The sequence below is a fragment of the Sipha flava genome, unplaced genomic scaffold (genome assembly GCF_003268045.1).
Source record: "Sipha flava isolate LNK unplaced genomic scaffold, YSA_version1 196_pilon_pilon, whole genome shotgun sequence".
In the NCBI taxonomy this organism is placed as follows: domain Eukaryota; kingdom Metazoa; phylum Arthropoda; class Insecta; order Hemiptera; family Aphididae; genus Sipha; species Sipha flava.
In genome coordinates, this window is record NW_020272770.1 from 308,318 (window position 1) to 331,877 (window position 23,560).

The 23,560-nt window shown below is 28.9% G+C and overlaps 1 protein-coding gene across 2 annotated transcripts in view; it reads right to left on the bottom strand.

The window, feature by feature from the left end:
- LOC112681759 (protein outspread) overlaps positions 1-23,560 on the bottom strand; it is an 87,544-nt gene that overhangs the window by 55,034 nt on the left and 8,950 nt on the right. For both annotated transcript variants that reach the window (XM_025552064.1, XM_025552065.1), the window contains exon 2: positions 10,459-10,539. In XM_025552064.1, the coding sequence (XP_025407849.1) occupies positions 10,459-10,539 (81 nt within the window). The remainder of the gene's footprint in view (positions 1-10,458; positions 10,540-23,560) is intronic.

The following is a 23,560-nucleotide window of genomic DNA, read 5'->3' on the forward strand; positions in this document are numbered from 1 at the left end:
ATTGAATGCATCGACATATAATTCATAATTCATTCAATGTACATTAAAATAACTAAACTTAATTTCATAACCACTTTCATAAGAGGTAAATTCATTTAAGATCATAGTGTAAAATATAATATACTTATATACGAATTCTCCTCTATCTTATCTAATATTTTGTATAAATACAAGTTTGAGCTTAAATTATGGAATTGTTTTAATTAAGCATCGTAATACGTACGTTTTTAACGTTTTCACAAGTTAAAAAATAATATCAAGCCGAAATAAATTTAGTATTATAGGACACGGGCACTAACCATAATATTATGGACACATACGATCAGAATGGGAGTCAAAATATATCGGTCGATCAAAAAGAAGCGAATCCTTAACCGGCCGACGAAAATTATGACATGCTATGATATGTGAACTGGCAGCAATATTCGAGGACGATGAACCCATTTTCAGGCGGCGGTGAGATGATTGTTTATTCACTCGCGCACACACACGCACGCACGAACACAAACGCACATACACACTCCATTCAAATGCACAGGTCAAGTCAATCGGTTCAGACACATATGTATAAGAATAGAAATAGTAATAATAATAAAAACAAATCGTCCATCATTCTCTCCTCTTTTATGAACACAAATTATGCACACATGCGGTTTTCGATAATGGTATCAGATCGATAGCGCCGGAGGAGTGCAAAGGTCCCCAGGTGGCCGTGGTTGTAAATTTATATATATATATATATGAGTGTGTGTACGAACCATGGTATTGGTAATCGAATTCGAACAGTACTACATATATTATATCAAAGTAGGTACACGTAGCGGTTCTTTTAATCCGACCAAATAACCATACAATTTTTAATTTTAATTATGTATATTTCAATGAGAATATTGATTGGTTTCGCTATTCATTCGGTAGTACCTTAGGAGATTTGAGAATCATAAGAGATTTATAATAGAAAAAATTTGGAAATTGAAATTTCGAAATTGACTACTGAAATTAAAATATTTATTCTTAAGACAGTTATATTGATATTATTTTTGATCTATTTCGATAAAACTTTAAATTCGAAGTACACAGTATGTGCATTTTATCATTAGAGGTCATCGTGTTTTTATTACATCTTAAATATATATTTTTTTAATGATTTTTATGCTGTTTAAAGTACCTACTATTGGTTTTATTTGTTTATACTTTTATTTACTAAATAAAAAATACCTATAAATATATCCTTTTTAGTAACAACTTGCTTTTAAGTACTTATGTAATATATTTTATGGAAAATCTACAGTTTTATATACGACTCATTTAAACGTAATATGTATGTTAGACGATTTTTGGCATGCATATATGACCCAAATCCTAATCATATCTACTGTATCCACATCTAATATTTTTATCTTTCATACAGGCAAATTTCCAGCTACTTCTGTTTTCAAGCACTTTTCAACATATGAAAATCAAATTTAACGCAATCTGCTTTCAACATACTTATTATTATAACTATTATTCCCCACTCTTATCATGAACTTGTCACGCCTACATATTAAATATTATTATAAATACAAACTTAAACATAATAATAAACAGTATTTTATAACATGATAATTTAGTTTTCAAACGTCGTCTATAATAAAACAATAAATTGGGATTGTTGCTATAACATCATAAACAATTAAATACACAATAATTTGAAAAATTTGATGAATGTGAATTAAAATTACACGATATCGATAGAAGCAGTCAAAAAAATGTAAGTATACTTCAAATAAAACAAATTGATTTGGTCATATTTGAAGGTCAACATCGCATGATTCCGTATTACAGTACAAATATTTACAACACAACTTAATCTTAATTAAAAAATATTGGTAGTATAGATATCTACGAAGCTTTTATTTAATTAGTGGTATTAGAACACAATTTATACTTCTGATTGATTTTATTGGAAAAATAAATGTGTAGATATCTTTACTTTTGTCACTATATTGAACTACAAGTGTTTATTGCAATATTTATTTTGAATATAGTTTCAAAATATTGTTCAATATTATCGCCATAGCTTCATAAGATTTATTGCAATTTTGTAAAATCAAATAAATCATAACATAGTATAATATAACTAAAACAATTTTATTATATGGTAAATGTATAAATCAATAAAATAGGTCTAAAAGAAATATTATATAAATTAACTTTTAGAATTCGTATTAAGTGTATATTATATAACAGAAAAATAACGTATACAGTTTTAAATATGACTTTAATTATTTCATGTTTAAACATACAAAAACATAAACATGTAATGCGAGAACCAGAAAACATTTAAATGTATAAAACGTGTTGTTATTCAGTTATCTAGTGGTTAGAATACACATGAGTTATACATTAAGACAATTAAATAAGATTTTATATAATCGTATACTTATATTGATATATAAAATCTTTAATTAAAAATTTCTTATAATTATTAATTCTTACACGTGCGCCAGCATAATATTAATAAAATCAATACTCATATTCATACTTTGACTATTATAATCAATTATATTATGTACTAGTTAAAATATTTTAATGGCTATAGCTATTTTATAAAAAAAAATTATCTTCTAAGATAATTAGCATCTATAAACTGTACTATAATTATTTTCAATCAAAAAACATTTAATTTTTTTATACAATGATAGGTGAAAAGATAACAAGTGGATACAAACTGTATAGTAAACTCGATGATTTAAAAAAAAAAAAAAACATCGAGACACTTCTACTATCAAAGAAAAAAAACATACATGTATCATCAAAGTTTATCTGAATCTTCAAGGACATAGATAGGTACATGTTACCTACTACAGTACTACTATCATGTTATGGACACCACTGCCTGTTAGCTCAGGGCAAATTACACTTTAATTACCGGTTTAAAAAAAAATAATAATAATAACAACAATAAAACGTGAACGAATCGTGCGTTACAAAATCGTTAACAAATTGTTAGTATAATAACACAACACCAAACTAGTATCAAGGTCGATGAAATACAATATAAAAGACTTTGGCTATAACGCATGATGACTCGGAAAAACGTTTAAGTTTGAAATACCAAGTGCGAAAAAAATCCCAAGGAAATTTGATGAATGTACAAGTTTATGGGTACGATCATGATGACAGGTTACTTGATTTACTTGATAAATCCACTTCAAGTGGCTGTCCTTAATGTTCGAAATAATGTAATTTATTTATTTATTTCAACGGGACGAATCCAATATAGATACAAAGCATTGATTAATAAACGATCAGTACAAAAACATATATGTATAAAGTAAAATATAGTAATACATATAAAGTAAGAACAAAAATAAGAAAGAAAAATACAGTAGTGGTTGAATTAAAATTAGAAACAATAATATAACAAAAAGTAAGAGACAAATTATATTTAAAATCTTTTAGTGAATTGCATGCAAAAATATCAATATTTAATAAATTTAAAGAATTTATTAAACGAATAAATGGGGTATTAAAAATATAATTAAATTTCTGGCAGAAAAAAAAATTTCATGTAATAGCAAAAGCTGGAACATAGAAGTTTAATTTATGTAAAAATGCAGGATAATTAACAATCTTATTTAATATATTATATAAGAAATTTAATTTCGTTCAACGAATTTCGAATGAATCTCAATTTAAATAGCCAAGAATAGGACCATATTTTGAATGAGGCTCTCTAGGAATATGACAGTTTAAACTAATTAAACGAAGAAACGAATGCTGAACAGATTCTATAGACTTTTTTGACTGTAAGTAGGAAGACCACACAAGTGAACAGTGCTCTAAATTAGATCGAATGTAAGAGTAGTAGAGTACACATTTCCTTAAAATGCTTACAACTACTTTTTATAAACCCTACTTGTTTTAGTACTGAAGTTCTTATAAACATAACATAATTATTGAAATTTAATTTGCTATCAAATATTATCTCTAAATCCTTAACAACTTGAACTTGTTCCAGGAGTGCGGTATCAATATTATAAACATAAGCAATAGAAGAACGAGATCAAGCATAGGACATTTATTTACATTTGCTAGAGTTTAGGGATAAGTTATTTAGTTTACACCAGTTGGAAAGCAAGTAAAGATCATTCTGTAAGAGATGAGAATCTTAATGCGATTTTGTAATACAGTATATTTTTAAGTCATTGGCGAACAAAAGAATTTCCAAGTGAGGTAGATAAATATCGATTATATATAATAAAAATAGAATAGAAGCCAAATGAGACCTTTGTGGGATACCAGAAGTAAATTTGAATATCTTCGAATAAAAATTTTTATATTTAACAAATTGCATATGATCGGTGCATAAGAATCGGTGTATAAGAATATAGCCAAGATATAAGAGGATCACATATGCCATCCAGATAAACATAAATTGGAATGTAAAATGTTGTGGTTGATGGTATCGAAGGCTTTGGAAAAATCTATATATATTACATCTATCTCGTATTTGGTGACCAACTGAAAAATTATTAAATAAATCTTCACTAAGAGTTAATAAATTTGTGATTAAATTAGTAAATCTTGTATTTATAAAATCATGTTGTTCTTTTCTAATACAAGCATTAAAGGTAGGTATTATTCTCTTAGAAGCTAATTCTTCAAATCATTTAGGCAGTAAAGAAAGCAATGAAATTGGTCTATAGTTTAGAATATTGGATGGATCAAGTGCCTTATGTATAGGTAAATTCAAACTAGATTTATAATAATCTGGGAAAAAGTCCAATGACAAAAAAAATATATATGTACACATATAGCGAACCGTTTTTTTTTTATGCGTGAGAAAATCATCACTTCACTCTCAGACCGGTCGGCATATATACGATCCAAAAGACCGCATTGAATTCCATTTTGTTACAAGTAAATACATATAATACGTATGACGTATACATAGGTGCTAACGGACATATCTCTATAATTCTATCGCGAGTTGGTATACCCAGCGAAAACAACAATTTTGGATTTATTAGTCTCCCCCGCAGAATTCGTACGTGCTTATATGGCATGCCTGGCATACTTGTAAAATGAAAATACCGCAACACCAAATGGCTTATGTGGACATGGTATTATATACATAATAATATGTAAACGTACATACCTATAGACATACTTGAATGCACGCGTGCCGTGAGCGTAAATGTGTGTGTGTGTGTGTGTGTGTTTATTTTTCTATTTTGACAATTACACGCATTTTCCACGTTTTATACAGAAATTGTGATAAAATCGCGCGACCGAAGGTCTGTAGCTCTTATCCTGGGACCACACACTTACGGTGAAAGTAACAACATGTTTCCTTTTCGCTAGCACACCGCGTGTAGCACATGGTCAAATCGATAAGCCATTATATTCCTGTCATACATAATATATAAAATGCATACATACTACCCATAGTATACGCGTTGAGAGAATAAAATACTACTATATATAATACGTGATAATATAATAATAATGCATCTATTACTGCGCCGATCGGATATTGGTCCTTGGATCCTTCACCCTCTCCCCACCACACAACATGTCTCCAGCACTAAGAAATGTAGTCGATCGATTTTTTTGGGCTTATAGTGAATCCATAGAAACTACCGATGGGTCAGCAACTCTGAAATGTATACCTTCCTACACAGCAGCTTAAAAGCTAAAGTATAACCTAACACTAAATATATCATTTTAAGAGAATACTATTTTTTTTTTTTTTTTTACGACGCACTACCATTAACATACACACATTATATTCTACACTATTCATCATTTTTTACAATCGATGCGAGCTGCGCTTGTATCATTTATGTGATTTACATTTCAAAGAATATTACCTATTACATATTGATATTGTTAAATTTTCAAGGACATTAACACATGTTAGTGACCAGACATATATGCAGCTGGTATTTTATAAATATTATAATGAAAAATTTAATTTATACGTACACACCATGGAAATGCAAACAATCGTGTAATATTTATCTCTTAATAACTGAGATTAATATGGTAACCTAGTTCATATCACACGGATGAACACAATTATGGTTTTACAATCTTAAATTCTATGCATTTATATTTTTCTCCCAAAATTTACACGTGTTGAATTGTAGTCCATGACAGTACTCACGATTTCAACATTTGTACATCTCCAATGCATTGCTGTAGTGCTAGGCTGCTACAGGTTAAAAAAAAGTTGGTCGTAGAATATACATAGTATAACATAGAATAAGATCTGTTCGGTTTTCACGTAAAGTAAACCGATATTAATGATAAACGTATAATAATATAAGCATGTAAAACTTTATTAATAATCAGGATCTATCTTTCGTCACACGTAGACCACCAAAAAAGGGGAACTCGGTGCACGGCGACGGCCTAACCCACATGTAGTGAATTGCACGGTATAGATGACTTTTCCCACATGAACCTAGAGCGGGTGTGTTACGTGCACGGCCATCCTCATTTGGTAACGGTGGTCATATCGATGATGTACTTCTTTGACTACGACGATGACAGTCTTTCGATCGACGACAACGCACACATGTGTTTTATCCGGAGGGGCAGCAACAGCACGCACGCACGCACGCTGTCCTTCCGACGACGCCCACTCAAAAAGACAATACATCGTCTCCGCGCGTACACCGATCATTATATTATTATGTGTTGCTGTTGTTATTATTATTTTTATTATATATATATATATATATATATATATCCAATGATGAGGAAGAAAAAAATTCTATACGTATTATAATATGTGTCTCCGATTATCTCCACACACACATACACATGCGCGTGCGTGCACGCTCACAATGAAGGGCGTTGTCGCCTATTACGTCATATTAGAAGAAATAAAACGAACGCAGGATGCATGTACGAGAGTATTTATTCCAACGACGACGTGATACTTTTGACGCAAGGTGCAGGCTCCGAGCGTTGTTAATTAAAGGGCCACAATTTTGTCGTCTGGCAAAAGACAAAAACTCTTCGATGTACTAGTATGTTATACTAAGCGACGGTAACAGGATTGTTCTACGCAGAACGATATTTGCATACATACAATTTTGAGAAATTCGAAATATTGTTGATACTAAACTATTTTTAAGCTCGTTCTTTAGTCAGTTTTTAAAATAATACATGCGTGCAATTAGAAACAATTATAATTAAAAGAAAAAATGTTTCTTCTTTTTTTATACACCACTTATTGCATGTTCGGGTATTCAAATTACCATCGGTACTTAATAATATTGTGTTACAAAACGCAACTCGTCTAAAAACGAATTTTTTATACCACCCGTGCTATAACAATTCGTTAAAAATTCTCCAGCGAAAATGTGTATTATAAACTACGCATTAGAATTAAAACATTGAATATATAATAATATTTCAATAGTTAAAACATTATATACTATATGAATATACACTTTCTTATCCACCGTCTAAATTTCAAAAATAAATCTATATTTTTTAAGTTACATTACATTATACTATGTTTATTCTACTGTATATTTTTCAATAAGTTTAGACCGAATAATGAAAATTGCGATAGAATGCATTTTTACATCATTTTAAAAAAAAAACGAGTTCATCAACGATGGAATTTATACTGTTATATAGGTATATATGCAAGTATATGTATGACATGATTATAAATATGAAAAAAAGGATCATCTGTTACGTGCTTGTTCGAGTTGACTGAAGATCGCAGTCACGTTCGCGTCGTCTTCTACTTCGGTCACTGCTGTCCGTTTTTGGTGTTTTTTTTTCCGTGTTATTCTTATTTTTTGGACGTTAATTTTTTTTCATTACGGTCGTCTTCCGTTAATAATACTACGTGACGAACATGTACCCATCACTATAGGTACTTCTGTTCTTACTCTACACATACAACAACGGAAAAGTGTATATACATATACTATACACGCTATTGACAACGACACATAATGATGATAATAATAATAGTAATATTATTACTATTACTATTATTATTGTTATTATTATTATTATTATTATTATTATAACCTACAGGGTATGCGCATTGTCTTCAGCAGTGGTGGTGTTGACGTGCATGCGTTGTCTTTCGCGTCGGATGTGTTATGATGCCACCGGAGGCGGCAACTGTCTTACGTTTGCGAACGTGTATGTATGATAATACGAGTATAGTATAATATTATAATATGACACGAGGGAGTCTCGTGAACACACATGATTTAAGTCTAGTTGTATTTTAGACGACAGGATGAAGACGGATAGTCGGCGAATTCATCGAGAATTACATACGTATACGGTAAGAAATTATATACATACAGAGAGAAAGAGAGAGAGAGAAAAAGAAGAGTATACGTATGTACACAGGATGGAAATCGATTTTTCCCCAGTGTTTCGTATAACATAACACAAGGAAACATCACGGTCCACCCTGTATATATTATACACGCAGGAATGAAAAATAAGTGGAGGCGATTATTCGGTGAAACGCATTCAATTTTCTCCCATTGAAACTATCGATAACTCCCTGGCAACTGGCCGCTCTCAGACTGGTTTCGTAATAATATATAGATATATATATATATTGATGATCTATAGATATATATGTTTCTTCTTTCCTCAGTATATATATATATATATATATATATATATGTCTTATATACTCGTCGTATAACGATGTAGTGTTTTACGCAAGTCTGATTTAAACGAAAAAAGAAATACGCACGACATACTTATACCTAAATCTATACCCGCCAGATTTAACGATAGTTGATCACAAAACGTGGTTTTTTTAATTGAAAAAATTAACCGATTAAATCGAAAAAACAACGTCTAGAAACGATGTTACCTACATAACATTTTAATCAATTATTACTTAAACAATATCCGACGACCTTTCCACTGTTACAAAATCATAAAATACATCATATTAAGTACTTATGCTTACATAATACATAAATATACGTTGTTTGTGCTAAGTAGTTATGGAAATAAAAATAAATCTTTACATTTTTATGAAACCAATAATTACATAAAATAACATATGTTAATAAGAGGCAACCAGAATTTTCTTATTGGTACGCTTTTTGTTCATGCATTGTTTCTAATTTCCGGAAAATATACGGTTGTATATATAAATGTAATAATGATTAGTTAATGAACACTTCATTAAAAAATACTTACCGTTTTTTTAGGTTACTTTTAAATAAAATAAATGCTTTTAATTAAAATATTATCGAAATAAAAAAAATTGTATACATTATTAATTTTAAATTTGTATACAGGATCGTTGCCCAATGTTATTACTTAATGCTGTATAATTGAAATCACGCAACAATTTCAGCGGAACGAACGTAATTTTGATCGCCTTAATTCTTTATTTATTAATTAATTCTTCACTCAAAATAACATTTTCGATAAGATTTATCTCACTTCTGTGTGTACGTTTTTTCGATTTATACAAAATCAATGAGTTTATTGACTTGTTTTTTTTTTTTTATAAATAACTGTTCAGTTACAATACTTATTTATAGGCCCATACAATTTACGATAAGATATAATATACGCACAGTTTTTGTGTATAACGTAACATAACCTAAAAAGTAGTCAGTCTATGACAGTAATACAAGATATAAGTAGACAGGTATGCATGACATATCACGAAAACAATAGGCAATTTTTGCTAACCGTAACACATGAAAAAAACACATCCAAAGTAGTCCTCGAAGTAAAGTTTTTAGGTATTAAGATTCTTACATATATAATGCTCTGTACTACAGTCATTAATTTTTACTAGTTCATACACGACATTCATGAACAATGTATGAAGTAAAAATGATAATAAACAAAATTATCTCGAAGTAAAAAAAAAAAAAACAAAATGTGATCATTACTGCATTATTATGGTAGGCCATTATACATACAAACTGACCACGACCAACTGTTGAAATAGTTATCTTCTTATCCCATTCAAAACGTAATTATAGTTGAAAACTCTCTGATAAAAAAAGAGAAACCAAAATAATATCATCTCTCCCTTAGGTGAAAAAAACATCGACAACTTTCACTATTTCCGATCGACTGATTTTTGCGAATTGAAAAACTGTCTACCGGGTAAAAAACTCGATCTGAGGGATTAATGAAGCAAAAAAATATCCATTAGAATAAATTAATTCGTTAATTTTTCCACTAATTTTTCCTACACTTTAAAAAAATTATACATCTAATACTATTCAACCGTGATTCAACCACATTTTGTGAAAACTAAAAACATATTTTAAAAGTAGTTACTTTCGCATTAAATTAATAAATACAAATAACTTAATACATTAATCGAATTCTTAAGAAAATAAATACGTTTTTACTTGAGCAATAATCAACTTTAATATTTTTCACTTCAAATTTTATTTTATGATATATTTATGTGTTCAATATATTTACCTTGGTTCGATTGATAGGATTGGTAAAGTCTCGCCCAGGCGCTACGAATAAATATCCACATTTTACAGCCTTCCTGGTGGCCTGAAATAAAAATTGTACTTATATTATAATAGATACAAAAATACATTGAATTTAATATGCATTTATAATAATAGTTCATTAACTATCATACTATTAACTACATAATATATTGCTTAGGACATTTTTTTCAACTCATAACTTTTCACAAATACAATTACAATAAATATATTTTAATTATTATATAATTTATAGCGATTTAATCATACTAATTAAAAAAAAAAAAAAAAATCACAATCATTAATATTTAAAAGCAGTTTTGTAAAACAGTTTTGGAAAATATTGTTCATTCAATTACCCAGGGTAAAAGAAACTAATACACCTGATCTACATACATAGTCAGGTCAAAAGGTTATATAGTTCAACTGCACGACAGTAGTGTATAGTTGTAAGTCTTCTAATTCGCTGCCTGCCATTATAATGGATTACTATGAATATATAACTACTCTATAGATTTTGAGTAGTAGGTATTGAAGAAAGAATAATATTATCAAGAAGACGTTTGATAATTATTATAAACTTCATTTTTTTAAAAAAAAGTAAAGTATTAAAGTCAGTATAATCAAATATATCATCATAAAATAAAATTAAAATAAAAAAGTAAAAGAAAATAGTGGAAAAACTTATAAATTCAACGCAGTCTAACTACAAATTTGTTTAATTCAAACTAGAATGTTGTAAACAGCAGAGTAATTAGAAAACAGTTGTTTTACTCGTATTATTCATCCAGAAGAGCGGTGTAACGCGTATAATAAGCATGTTTGAGTGTGATAACAAAAAAAAAAAATTAAATTACACCTATTCAATTGCACTGTTGCGCGTAAAACTGTTGGCATAAACCGTGAAACCAGCGCATTTTATAATTCTCGATTTACATAGTATGAAAAAACAACACGTCTAAATACAATGCACTACATTTTATGCTTGCGTGTGGCCAAATTTAACCCGAAAATTGCAGTTTTAAATTGCTACGTGATTTTTGAAGGGAAAAGTTTTGAGAATAAAATGCACCAACAATAAAATAAATAAACATTTATGAATACTTTTGAATGTAAACATTATATTTCGTAGAAAAATTGATACAAAAAATCATTATACAGAAATTCGAAGTGAAATCCATTGCGGCTGTTGTTTTCTAATACTAACAGTCGAAAAATTTAGCCCGCGGAACACCGGCTCTAAAAACGAGCAAATGATTAGCACGCCGTAATGTATATATTTTTGACCGAAATCATTAGGGTTCAATTGTATATATGCTTATATATATATATATATATATCTAATAATGTACAAAAAAGACATATTTAAAGATAATCGTGGTCACAATACAATATTTATACTATCACATAACGTGAGTATTGACATTTATTTCTCATTTGTTTTGTATAGACCCGATGACAACCATCTGAACATTAATTACTGTACGAACAAAATAGAAAAAATAACAACGCTACGGTATATGGTATATGCATCAATCAAAACCACTCGTATTGCAATGTATTGGGCGGCTCTCCTTGTTTAAATACGTATATGAAAAATGTTATAGTTATTCACTGTTGAGTAGGATATTATCGAATATCCTATCACCATAATGACTGATAACAACAGGTATAATACATTTGCACCAAAAGTGGATATTTCCCTTTTCCCACAATACTCGTTTTTACCAAACGATATTTTTCTGTTATGTAACCGTTCCCACCAAATCAATTTCTATATCACTTCACTACTTTCTGCCAATCGTTACATCCAGTTTTTGTCCATATTTCTTCAAAATTACTAGTACTAAACATGTGACAAACAAAACACAGGCAGCAATACATTTAATGATATATTCTCTAGCCATTCTTAATTGTTAAATCGTTCACTTTAGAATGATTGATTCTGCTTTCAAAATTTTTATTTTTGTATAATGCTAAGTATTCCAGTCAACAAAAGTATCAATATAAGTAACTAATTTGGTCAAATGCCTATTTCAAATAATTTTTTTGGTATCTGATCAATAATCCGAACTTTTGAATTTGATAATACCAAACTTACGTTAAATTAAATTGACTCCTAATTATTTCTGTTCTTAGTCAAATTGCAAGTACAAAATTTAAAATTGATTTTTCAAATAGGTGGTTACAATTTTGGATGATAAACATAGATCGATCGATGACTATTTATCATCAATTAATTTAATATTTTTTGGTTTATTGTTTAGGTTTATAATTTATAAATATAATGATGATATATTATTCTTTATATATATATATATATAATACTTCACCTCTTCGGTTTTTTTGCCGAGTTATTAAATTATTGTTTTCTTATTTTATTTTAATGTTAAAACAAGTCAATAAAATAAAATGCATTGCAGATTTTAATATAATATATATATATATATATATATATATAAATATATATACACACATAAAATATGTTAAATTAGTGAGTTGTGTAAATGAAAACGATTTGGTGGAAACAGATATCAGTCAAAATATAATTCGGTGGAAACGGGTATCGGTCAAAATGTAATTTGGTGAAAACGGGTATTGGTGGAAAAGGGAAAGGTACACTTTTGATGGAAGGATTGATGTTCCGCCCGATAAGAATATTAAATATGTTCGGCTAAAAAAGTCTATAGGTAAATATTGGGAAAATATTAGACTATATAGCACACGTACACCGATTTTATATAACTAATATTAATAATATAATAAATAAAATTGTTCATAGATAATATAAGCACTGCAAGTTCATCAAGCTGTGAAATCTTTGACACCACTAACTTTTACTGAACTAAAATATTCAGATATTTCATAAAAACCAATCTTTTATGGCTGAATATTATTCATATTTAAATTTGACGAACAATTGACTGCATTGATTAAATGATTTATCTGATAGTAATAGGTTTTGTAATTATATTTCAAATACATAAATTGTACAATGTACATTTATTCTATTGATTATACGGGTAGATAGTGAATAAATTATTGAAAAATTAAAGTTATCCATACGTTATATTTATAATCGCAATCTGCATAAAATGCATATCACCTGAATTTATTTATACTATCATACTGGATAAAGAAAGTGTTTGTAGTTTTGTAAATACCTATAGCCACCTTAACGCTATAATGAAAGATTACCCACTAATAGATATTAAATTATATTTATATTGATTATTTTAAAATCGCTGTACGCCATAAAACAATTTCAACTCTACGACGTTTAAAAATGTATTTAAAAAATACCACAGATACAGTTTGAAAATTGAAGGATGGCAATTGTAATATTATTATAGCGAAAGCACTAATTACTTATTAATAGCTAAATATTAAAATGTTGTATATAATATGAGTATTTAATTTATTTAGTATTTTATTCAATTAATAATAAAAAAGATAAATCATCTAAATATTTCGTATGAATATTATTGTTTAATAGTTATTATTATAAGCGTAAACAATAATAACTGTGCCCGAGTTTAATCATATCAAACAAGAATTAGATAACATATTTTTCCAACCTTTTTTTTTTTTTTATAAATTATATAATATTATCCCTTGGGAATTTTAGGCCAAGCACCCGAGTTTATTTAATTTTCGTCAGAGAAAAGTGGCTAATACCAGTCCATATACGGTCGTAAACACATCAAATGACAAACAAATCACGGATGAGTGTATTTTACGTTACTATACAAACAATCTGGAGTCTCTATATAAAAAAAAGTTTCAAAATGTATGCCCAAAAGGATGAACCAGTGGTCGGTATCTTCTGGTGGAGACCGTTAATCACGTTTGTGCAACGAGTGCGACGTATAGGCAACACGCGTGGCGGTGTGGCGGCCTATAGGATTGTAAATCCAATTATTATTACAAGCACTTTCCTAATTCTCCCGAGCCTACTCACTATATTTAAAAAAAACATATACATCGCCCACAGCTGTCGGAGGGAGGTGTAGTCAGTCGGTATATATATATATATATATTTTTTTTTTATTCTGATTTCCTTTTCTTTCTTCTTATTCTCCGCGTGATGGCGCAATCGCATCTATTTGATGTTCCCCGTTAAGGAAACTCCTCCGATAACTGAGTAGGTATATTACAATAATATCAAACGTGCACGCATAATCAACCATCACGTACTTATATTATTTTTATTTTGTTTCTAATGTACAGCACATTACATTTAATATTATACAAATATATAATATACTTGTACAACTTTATACGTGTAGCAATACATGAATGACGTCCATATCCCGTAGAAAGCGTATAGATTAAATATTAAGTCGGAAAAATTAAAGTCTTATTACATACGTTTGTATGTGACTATTTTATGTGACAACAGCGGTTCTCACACATCGTGTTAAAATAGTGACCTTGACCTACAGTAACACAGGTTTTTAAGAACAAGCACATTGGTCAAATTATGGGTGATAAATACGTCCGGAATAAGAATTCCTTTACACCAACAAATTAACTAGGACTGTATAGTATCTCAAAGTACAATTCATACCAATATAGTAGAATTTATTTTAAATTATTATCATTATGGCGGGCTATTGCTTTATGGATTTCAATCATAAAATCATACGTTGATACCTCCTATTATTATACACCACGTGTAACACTTATGATGGCTTTAGAAAACCGTTTTAATTTATCTCAAAATTTGATCTCAAGTATTTAACTATAGTGTGAATACTGTCAAGTCACAAGTATAATGTCACTACCTAAATAATTTTTGATCATAATTGAAAAATTAATTCTCAGAGAGCAAATATAAAACGTAATTACAGTGTCTCTTATTATTACAAACGGCAATGAACAAGAGCCCTATAATACATGCATATAATTATTGTTGCTCGCTTAATGAATAAAAAGCTATCATACAAAATATATTGAAAAATATTCGATTAACGTGCTAGTCTAATTTAGTTTTAATTTCATCAAAATACAATCATTAAAGATGAACAGATCTAGTCTATTCATAATGTTCCAATGTTATATTCAAGTAAATCAATGTATAAATAAATATATGTGAATAATACTATGGTACATTTAAATAGTAAGTAAATAATTATGATTCGAAAGTAAAGATTGTTAGATAAAATTATCTATAGTTGTTGTTTTTATGCTTTAGTAGCTATTGTAAATAATTAAAATTCTGAATCGATTTCAGCAAATTATAACTTTACATAGACATTAATGCCAAGAGTAATTTCTAATCTGAGTGAATTAATAAATGAACAGATGGACGGATCATAGATCTAATATACTTCAAATATTTCTAAAAAAATAATCTGAACTTATAGTTATGACATTTAATTTTTTATTTTAAATATATTTTGCTAGATGTATAAATTATCCAAACCATTTTTTTACCTAATAATGAAATTATATAGAAAGTGTTGAAACAAACCTACTGTAAGTGAAAAGATTCTCAACTTATCAATGAAATACAGAAGAAAATAAATACTTAACACACAAATTACGTTTTGAGATGAAACACTTAGATTATTTGATGGTCAAGAAAATAACGATCGTCATTGGTCACAGCGGTGAATCGTATTTCTATAAAATACAATTCAATTATTATAAAATCAGGACAATAAACAATTTAATAAAAATAATTTAGGTATTCTAGGTCATTTACATCTAGATCAAAGAAATATAATACGAATATACTACAATTATGAAAACAGAAATAATATATTTTCGTTCTCTGTAAATCCGCAGAATATATAGTCTAGCTTAAAACACATGATATTTAAAAAACTTATATTTAAGAAATGTTGATTAGGAGGACGCCAGACCCGAATGTGTTATCTTTGTCTGACAAACGTACAATATACTAAATTTGCGTTCAGAAGTTCAAATGTCGTGATGTTAGCTTTAATATTAAAGTAAAATGACCTACAATCAAATTTTAAGGAAAAAAATTATGTGTGTTTCTCTGTCAGTTTTTCAGATATTTTAATTTTTAAAAGAGTTAGAGTATGTAAAATATTACAATTAAAAAAAAACTCGTAACTCGCTTAAAAATTAAAATATCAGAAAAAACCGATCGACAAAACACAGGTAATGTTTTTCCATTATAATATTATTATAAGTCAGTTTACTCTCATATTAAATCTAACATCACTAAATTTAAAATATTGAACTCAAATTTAGTATGCTATACGTGTGTCAGACGGAGACAACACGTGCTGGTAGGTATAGCATCCTCTTAATTAATGTGTTAAAACTTAATAGTTTTTTTAAAAAAAAAAAATCACATGATAGAGAATCATGGAGAAAACATTTATTGTAGCCCAATCTACGGATTGAATACTAAAAAAAACGCGTATTTTTAAATCACGTATCATATTCAACTATCATATTTTATAAAATGTTTTATCTATGATAATGAAAATAGAAAAAATACATACCGATCGTTCTTTACGGTGTACTAATATTAGTTTAAAAAATACATTAAATGAATTGGAAATACTAAAACTAGAATGGTAAATTACTTATAAAACAATTATAATGATATTTCATCATACCTCGATTACTTTTTTTTTTGTTTTTATGATTAGATCTCGATCATTTATTGAATACACTGTAGCAAAAATCATGTTTATATAATAGGACTATGTTCACCCCGGTATTCTCAAATCTGATAAAAACTATAAGAATACGCGGTCGTGGTAATTTACATTTGAACGCACTATATATAAATAATATTAATTCAACCGGGGATGAGAAACTCACACTAAAATCAATATTTTACGACTTTTATCTCCCATGATTTTCTCGAATTATACTAATGTATATAGAGTCATCATCAACCCAACTCCTCCGATTGTACAAAGATTGTTATACGATTTCGTGTTGTGATACACACACACACACACACACACACACACACACACACACACACACACACACACACACACACACACATACACACACGCCGTACGAGTGCACACATATACATCCCCCAAATCGTGTTCTTAATAATCTCCTTACCGCTGATCACATCTATCATTAACATACGCGACTAATGTGCGAGTGGTTGCATGCGAGTGTACGCTACGCACGGACAGCAGGATAAGCCGCAAGTCCGAATAATATTACTTGTACACTATTATTATTATTCAAATAAAACATCAATATATGCGACAGGTTGTCGAGAAAAACGCAGTGTAATCTCTCCGTGTACTGTACGGGCGGCTCGGTATAATATCGTATACATACCTAGACCTGTGAACTCATCGCGTCAGCCGACCGATGGGGAACCCGTTATGTTTTACACCGCTAAAAGCGCACCAAACTACTTGGGATAGTAATAAAAAAAAAAAAAAAAAAAACGGGGAAAAAATATATAATATGTAAAAACCATGAGTGTCAGAGTGGGAGAAAAATGTGGAAAAAAAAATTAACGTCGGCATACGATAAATATTGTGATATAGATGTACCACAACACATAATTATATTACGCCACACGTACTGATTATTACCATCATTTTTTCGCTATTTCAACGCACTTCCCTCCAAATACTTATTTGATACATTATTTTTTACATTGTTTAACACAAGAAACATTTTATAATAATATAGATAATAAAGATTTGCAATTTTTCTAAAAATTTACTCCATATGAATATAATTTCATTGTAGTTTTAGCCGAACAATGTCTTGACTCAAAAATCAATAAAATTGTTAAATTCTACGTTTTTAGTTTTTAACTTTTGAGCAATACCGGCAGAATTATTTTTGTGACTAAGCTTTTGGATAAAACAAAACTTAATCAAACGCGAAAATTAAGCCCGGTGAAATTACACTTTAGAGAGATCCTTTTTCAATGTACTCAGAATACGTGTATTTATAATTGATAACTGTTTTTGAAATTTTTTTTAGTCCATTTTCTAAATTAAAAAAATTCTACGACTTGATTTTTTTTTTTGGTCCCTCCATATTCAAATTATAAATAGTGTACTTACAGTAATATATCAAGTATGATATATGCGTACATGTTGATATACCGACAAAGTGATTAAACTGACTCGTGTGAAAATAAATTATGTATATACTCGTAATATAAAAAATATGTATATAGGTACGCTTATATAGTTGTACACGTATACCTTCATATGTATATTAAACGCATACTATACTACATACATACTTGTATATACACATACACATTCATACATACTTGTGTGTTTGTGTATGTGTATTGAACGTAATGGCATCTTAAGCATTTCGATAATGATAATTACACGGTTTGCATATAATATTTCCTACTTGTCGGCAGTGACGGCGGTGATGGTGTGTGCGCCTGGACACAAGTCCGCTGCGGCGGTTACGAGTTTAATTGGAATTTTATTTTATTTTTTTCTCTACCTTTGGCTCCTCCGAGAACCGCTCGACTGGCGTCAAAAACAATAATTATACATATATATATGTATACGTGTTTATGTGTTTGTACATATTTTACACGTGCAGCGGCCTAGCGGGTGAAGTAACGAGAAATAATGCGTTGTTTGCGATTCTACTAAATGAAGTATCGACAAAATTTTATAAATTATTATTTTTAAAATGCATACATTAAAATATTATAGCTGTGCAAACAAAAAAACAAAACCCGCTATGTTCCACATAACATTTACTGGTATTCACACTAATTATTTATTACTGTTGATTACGTCCAAACTCAAAAAAACCTTAATACAACTATACGTAATATGTACATACTATGTATACGTATCTATAGTAGAATCGTTTAGAAACCTTTGTAGGATGTATGACCACAACCGCACTACATAGCGACATTTATTTAAATTGCGATAATACCATATTTTCAAAAAAACCACCCATCATCGTAAATTCAATATCAATATCGAAGCATACCTATCATAGGAGTACATCAATATTAAAAAATATATAAAATTTTCGTGTAATATTTTTTAATGTTACTTATCTGCAAAAAAAACTTACATTGGCCATTTTTAAACAATCTATATACTGACATGCTCAGTCTGACTACACGTAATTTAGCAAGTATAAAAAACTAATTTTTATTTTGTATTCATTGAAAGTTATTAAATAATAACTCACCAGATAAATAAATGATTGCAAACGTGTTTAAACTGCAGTATTTGCATAGGTAAGACTTCTAAACATATAACTGTATAGCGCTAATCCCGTAAATTTATGAATACCATTAGGCAAATAACGTTGTACTTTACAAACTTAACGATAGTTAGAAATTAATACCTAGCATCTTTAAAAGTAAATATAAAAAGTACAGACTTTTAAATAACTTGACGGTAAACAGCAGACATCCATTAGAGTTATCAAGGATCTACACGTATCAGTTACACAGGTTAGTATAACTGTCATACTACTAGCACAATGGATATTATATTATGCATTGTTCTTAAAAAAAGATACAATGACAAATAATATCGAACACATGATATTCAACGAAAAACACCAGTGTTATTGTTTGAGTAACAACACAATACTATAGTAATCAAGAATATTATTAATATCAATATTTTAACAAACGTAGTTTATTATGTTAATCGAGTGTGAAATTTTTTAATAGTTAAATTATTTACAAATGTTTTTTTGAGTATAATTATGTTATGTCACGAATGCGCGATGTTCAGATTTAAAAGTTTTTCTTTGGAATAATTAAAAATAAATATAAAAACATAATATTTTCAATGAATATGTAGGTATAAGAAAAAACGGATTAACTGGAGTTACAAATGATGTGTTCCGTAAAATACATAGAAAAAATGTTTTCCGCGGTAAATTTTTGTTGCTAGCGGTCGGCTTATCGTGTTTAGTTATCGTGCTTTTACAATGATACGCGCCGGTTATAACTACTATACCCGACGTAACATTCGACGGTCTTCCGCAATTGTCTGCAGAGCTGTTTCAGGTATACATTATGTGTATACAAAGTGGAACCATCGACCTGCTATGCATTTTTGTACCTATATACCGTGATTGCTCTCTCTCCTACCAAAACGTATCGGTGTTTCGTATAGGTATACACCTTGCAAGATCATCATTCGTAGCCACGCGCCACTCGATGCATATTATATACCTTCGAAGTTAATCCGCGCAAAAGAACATTGAAAATCGATCGAACGAGAAAAAAACCATGTAGCAAAAATAACGGTGGTGGGATAAGGGAAAATAACTGCAGAACAAGCCTAATAATTACGACAGACAAATGTAAAGTACAGTTAAACGGGTGTGACTTGTTTGTGGTCACATGTGGGTCGGTCTTTAAATACAAATACACTCGTGCATAAAATATAATATATATATGTACACGTACGATGAACGGTGCAACGGTACACGGAAGACTACGCGCGATTTTCTCATTTTTCCCATTCGGTGTCTATATAAATATCTAACTCCTCCACATCCGTCACAGCCGAAGCTGAAGCCTTATCGCGCGCACGTTCCGAATACCTGCACCGGCGAATATTACGTATGTTTTCCATAAGTGTATAGCGTTTATGCGTCAAGGTGGTCCTGAACACAATAAATAGATAGATAGATATGTACGTGGATACATGGAGGAGTGTACAAAATAATGTATTACATAATGTACGTACAAGAAAGAATGATGTTGCATTGCGATAGGGTTGTTGAGAAGTTCAAACCATTGTTTTCGTGCGTTATAATATTATAAAATAAAACTTGTATAAAGCGAAACGTACATAGCCTACGTAAGGGAAATAAAATTAAATATCAATAATCGTGAAAAATAAAATAAACGGTAAAAATATTTTCTATTAAAAACTTCCGTTAAAAACAATACCAAACATTCGTATCGTGTATCATATATGTTTCGAAGAATATTAGATGATCGTGCAAATTTGCATAACCAGCTAGTGACTCACGCTAACCCCTTTGGAAAAGGGGTGCGACGCAAACGATGGTTATCCCTCCAGCCGTACGTGTGACGTAATCTTATAATAACACCTCGTGTAAAAGGTTATTGATTTATATATTTTTTGTTTTTTATACATATATTATATTTTTTATAATATTTCTCATTGATGTTTCATGGTAAGTACTTTCAGTACACAGTAATATATTATACTAACATAATACACTAAAATATAAATGTATGTAACAAAACTTGCAGACGATGCACATTCCAGACCTCTGTCGTGGAATTCGATTATTACCCAACAATTTCATAACTAACCTACTCTGATAAACGACGATATAACAGTAGATACAAAATATATTATAAATAACGTATTTATTCCGATAGGAAATATTTATTCGAAATTATAAAATGCAAATATAAAATTTGTGTTATGTTACGTATTTGATATTAGTTATTGTTCTATTATTGTTACATTGTTATATTTAACGCTTTGTTAAAAGCTCCGCGACTTCAGGTTAAATATAAAAAATAAGATTAATTACATTCGAAACGCATATTTTTTACCGAACTGGTATGATTAAAAGTATTTATAATTAATATAATAAATAAATTTTTCAACAATATGCATGTGGACCAAGTATTTTGTGAACAATTGCGAAAAATAATTATAAATTCTTGTACATATGTGTATACACGAATAAATGATATGTATACTATGAACTACATTATTTCCTACTTATATTTTTGTACTTAATAACTTATAGAGCATTGTTATATGCATTACGTTATAATATAGCCTATATGTCATGAAACATGCATATAACTTACATGTTAATCTGTTATCTAATCTATTATTTAGCTGAAAGCCGTAATGTGATAAATACATGTATTTTTTTCGAAAAATATTTTAACTTGGAGAAAAAAATCGTCCGATATTTCACAACCGCCGAGCATGAAGGAATGCTTATTATATTATAGTATATATATATATATATATATATATATATATATATATATATATATTATAATAATAATGCATCCATTTATTGTCGAATGGACACCACCGTAAACCACGAAGGAAGTGTAGGTACACTGCGTTTAAAATCTTAACGGGATACTGCGAGAAACGTAACTATATATTCGTGAGATATTGCATGTACGTTATTACCGAAATGCGATTATTGAACATAGGATAATGTACAGCTATTTTATACAGCACCATTGCCTAGTATAATGTTAAACTATATTATCGTATAGAAAAGATACCTATTTCTTTTATTTGTTCAATTTTAAAAACGTACCTATTTTAGTTTTGATTTTTATAGAAAAATTAAAAAAAAATACAAACTCAATTATTAATCAAAATTATAAATGTTTTACTGTGCAAATAAAATGAAGCCGATCATGTCCAAATGAATAATCTAGTCAACAGAAATTGGTTATACTCACAATTACCATAATCTTGACATTATTTTTTTTATAAATTTAATCTTTAAGATTTTTTTATTGAACTTTTCTCATCATAAAATAATTTTTAATTTCTTTATAATTAATTTTTAATTTCAGTTTCTAAACACAGAACGTTGAACTTAAAATAACTATAAAAAACAAAAATTGCATTTTAAAAATAAAATGAATTGTTTAACGAAAATTGTAAAATTGATGTATTTCTATCTCAGTAAACGATACTTATCATATGTGTATTAAATAAAAATAAAAATATTTAAAGTAACATTATAGATACTTCATCAGATTAGTTACATTATAGTTGTGTAAAATGGTTGAGTTTAAGTGAAAACGAAGAGTATATTTATAAAATATATACTTACATTATAAAATGTACTATTAAGAGTACCATCAATATAGTTTTAAAATATTAAATACTTTTTATTAATTGTAACTTTGGAAGTTAAAAATTTAAAGTTTACAACAACATAATTTCAAATTTTTATTTTAAATACAGTGCCTTCAACTCATATTTTTGTTTCTATCTTAAAGTTATTTTAGATTACAACTTATAATGAAGATTAAATTATTTAAAATCTTCAAAATATCTATTGTAGGATCTCGATAATCCAAATCGATTGAGGAAAGGATTCCTTCGGATTACCGATTTGAT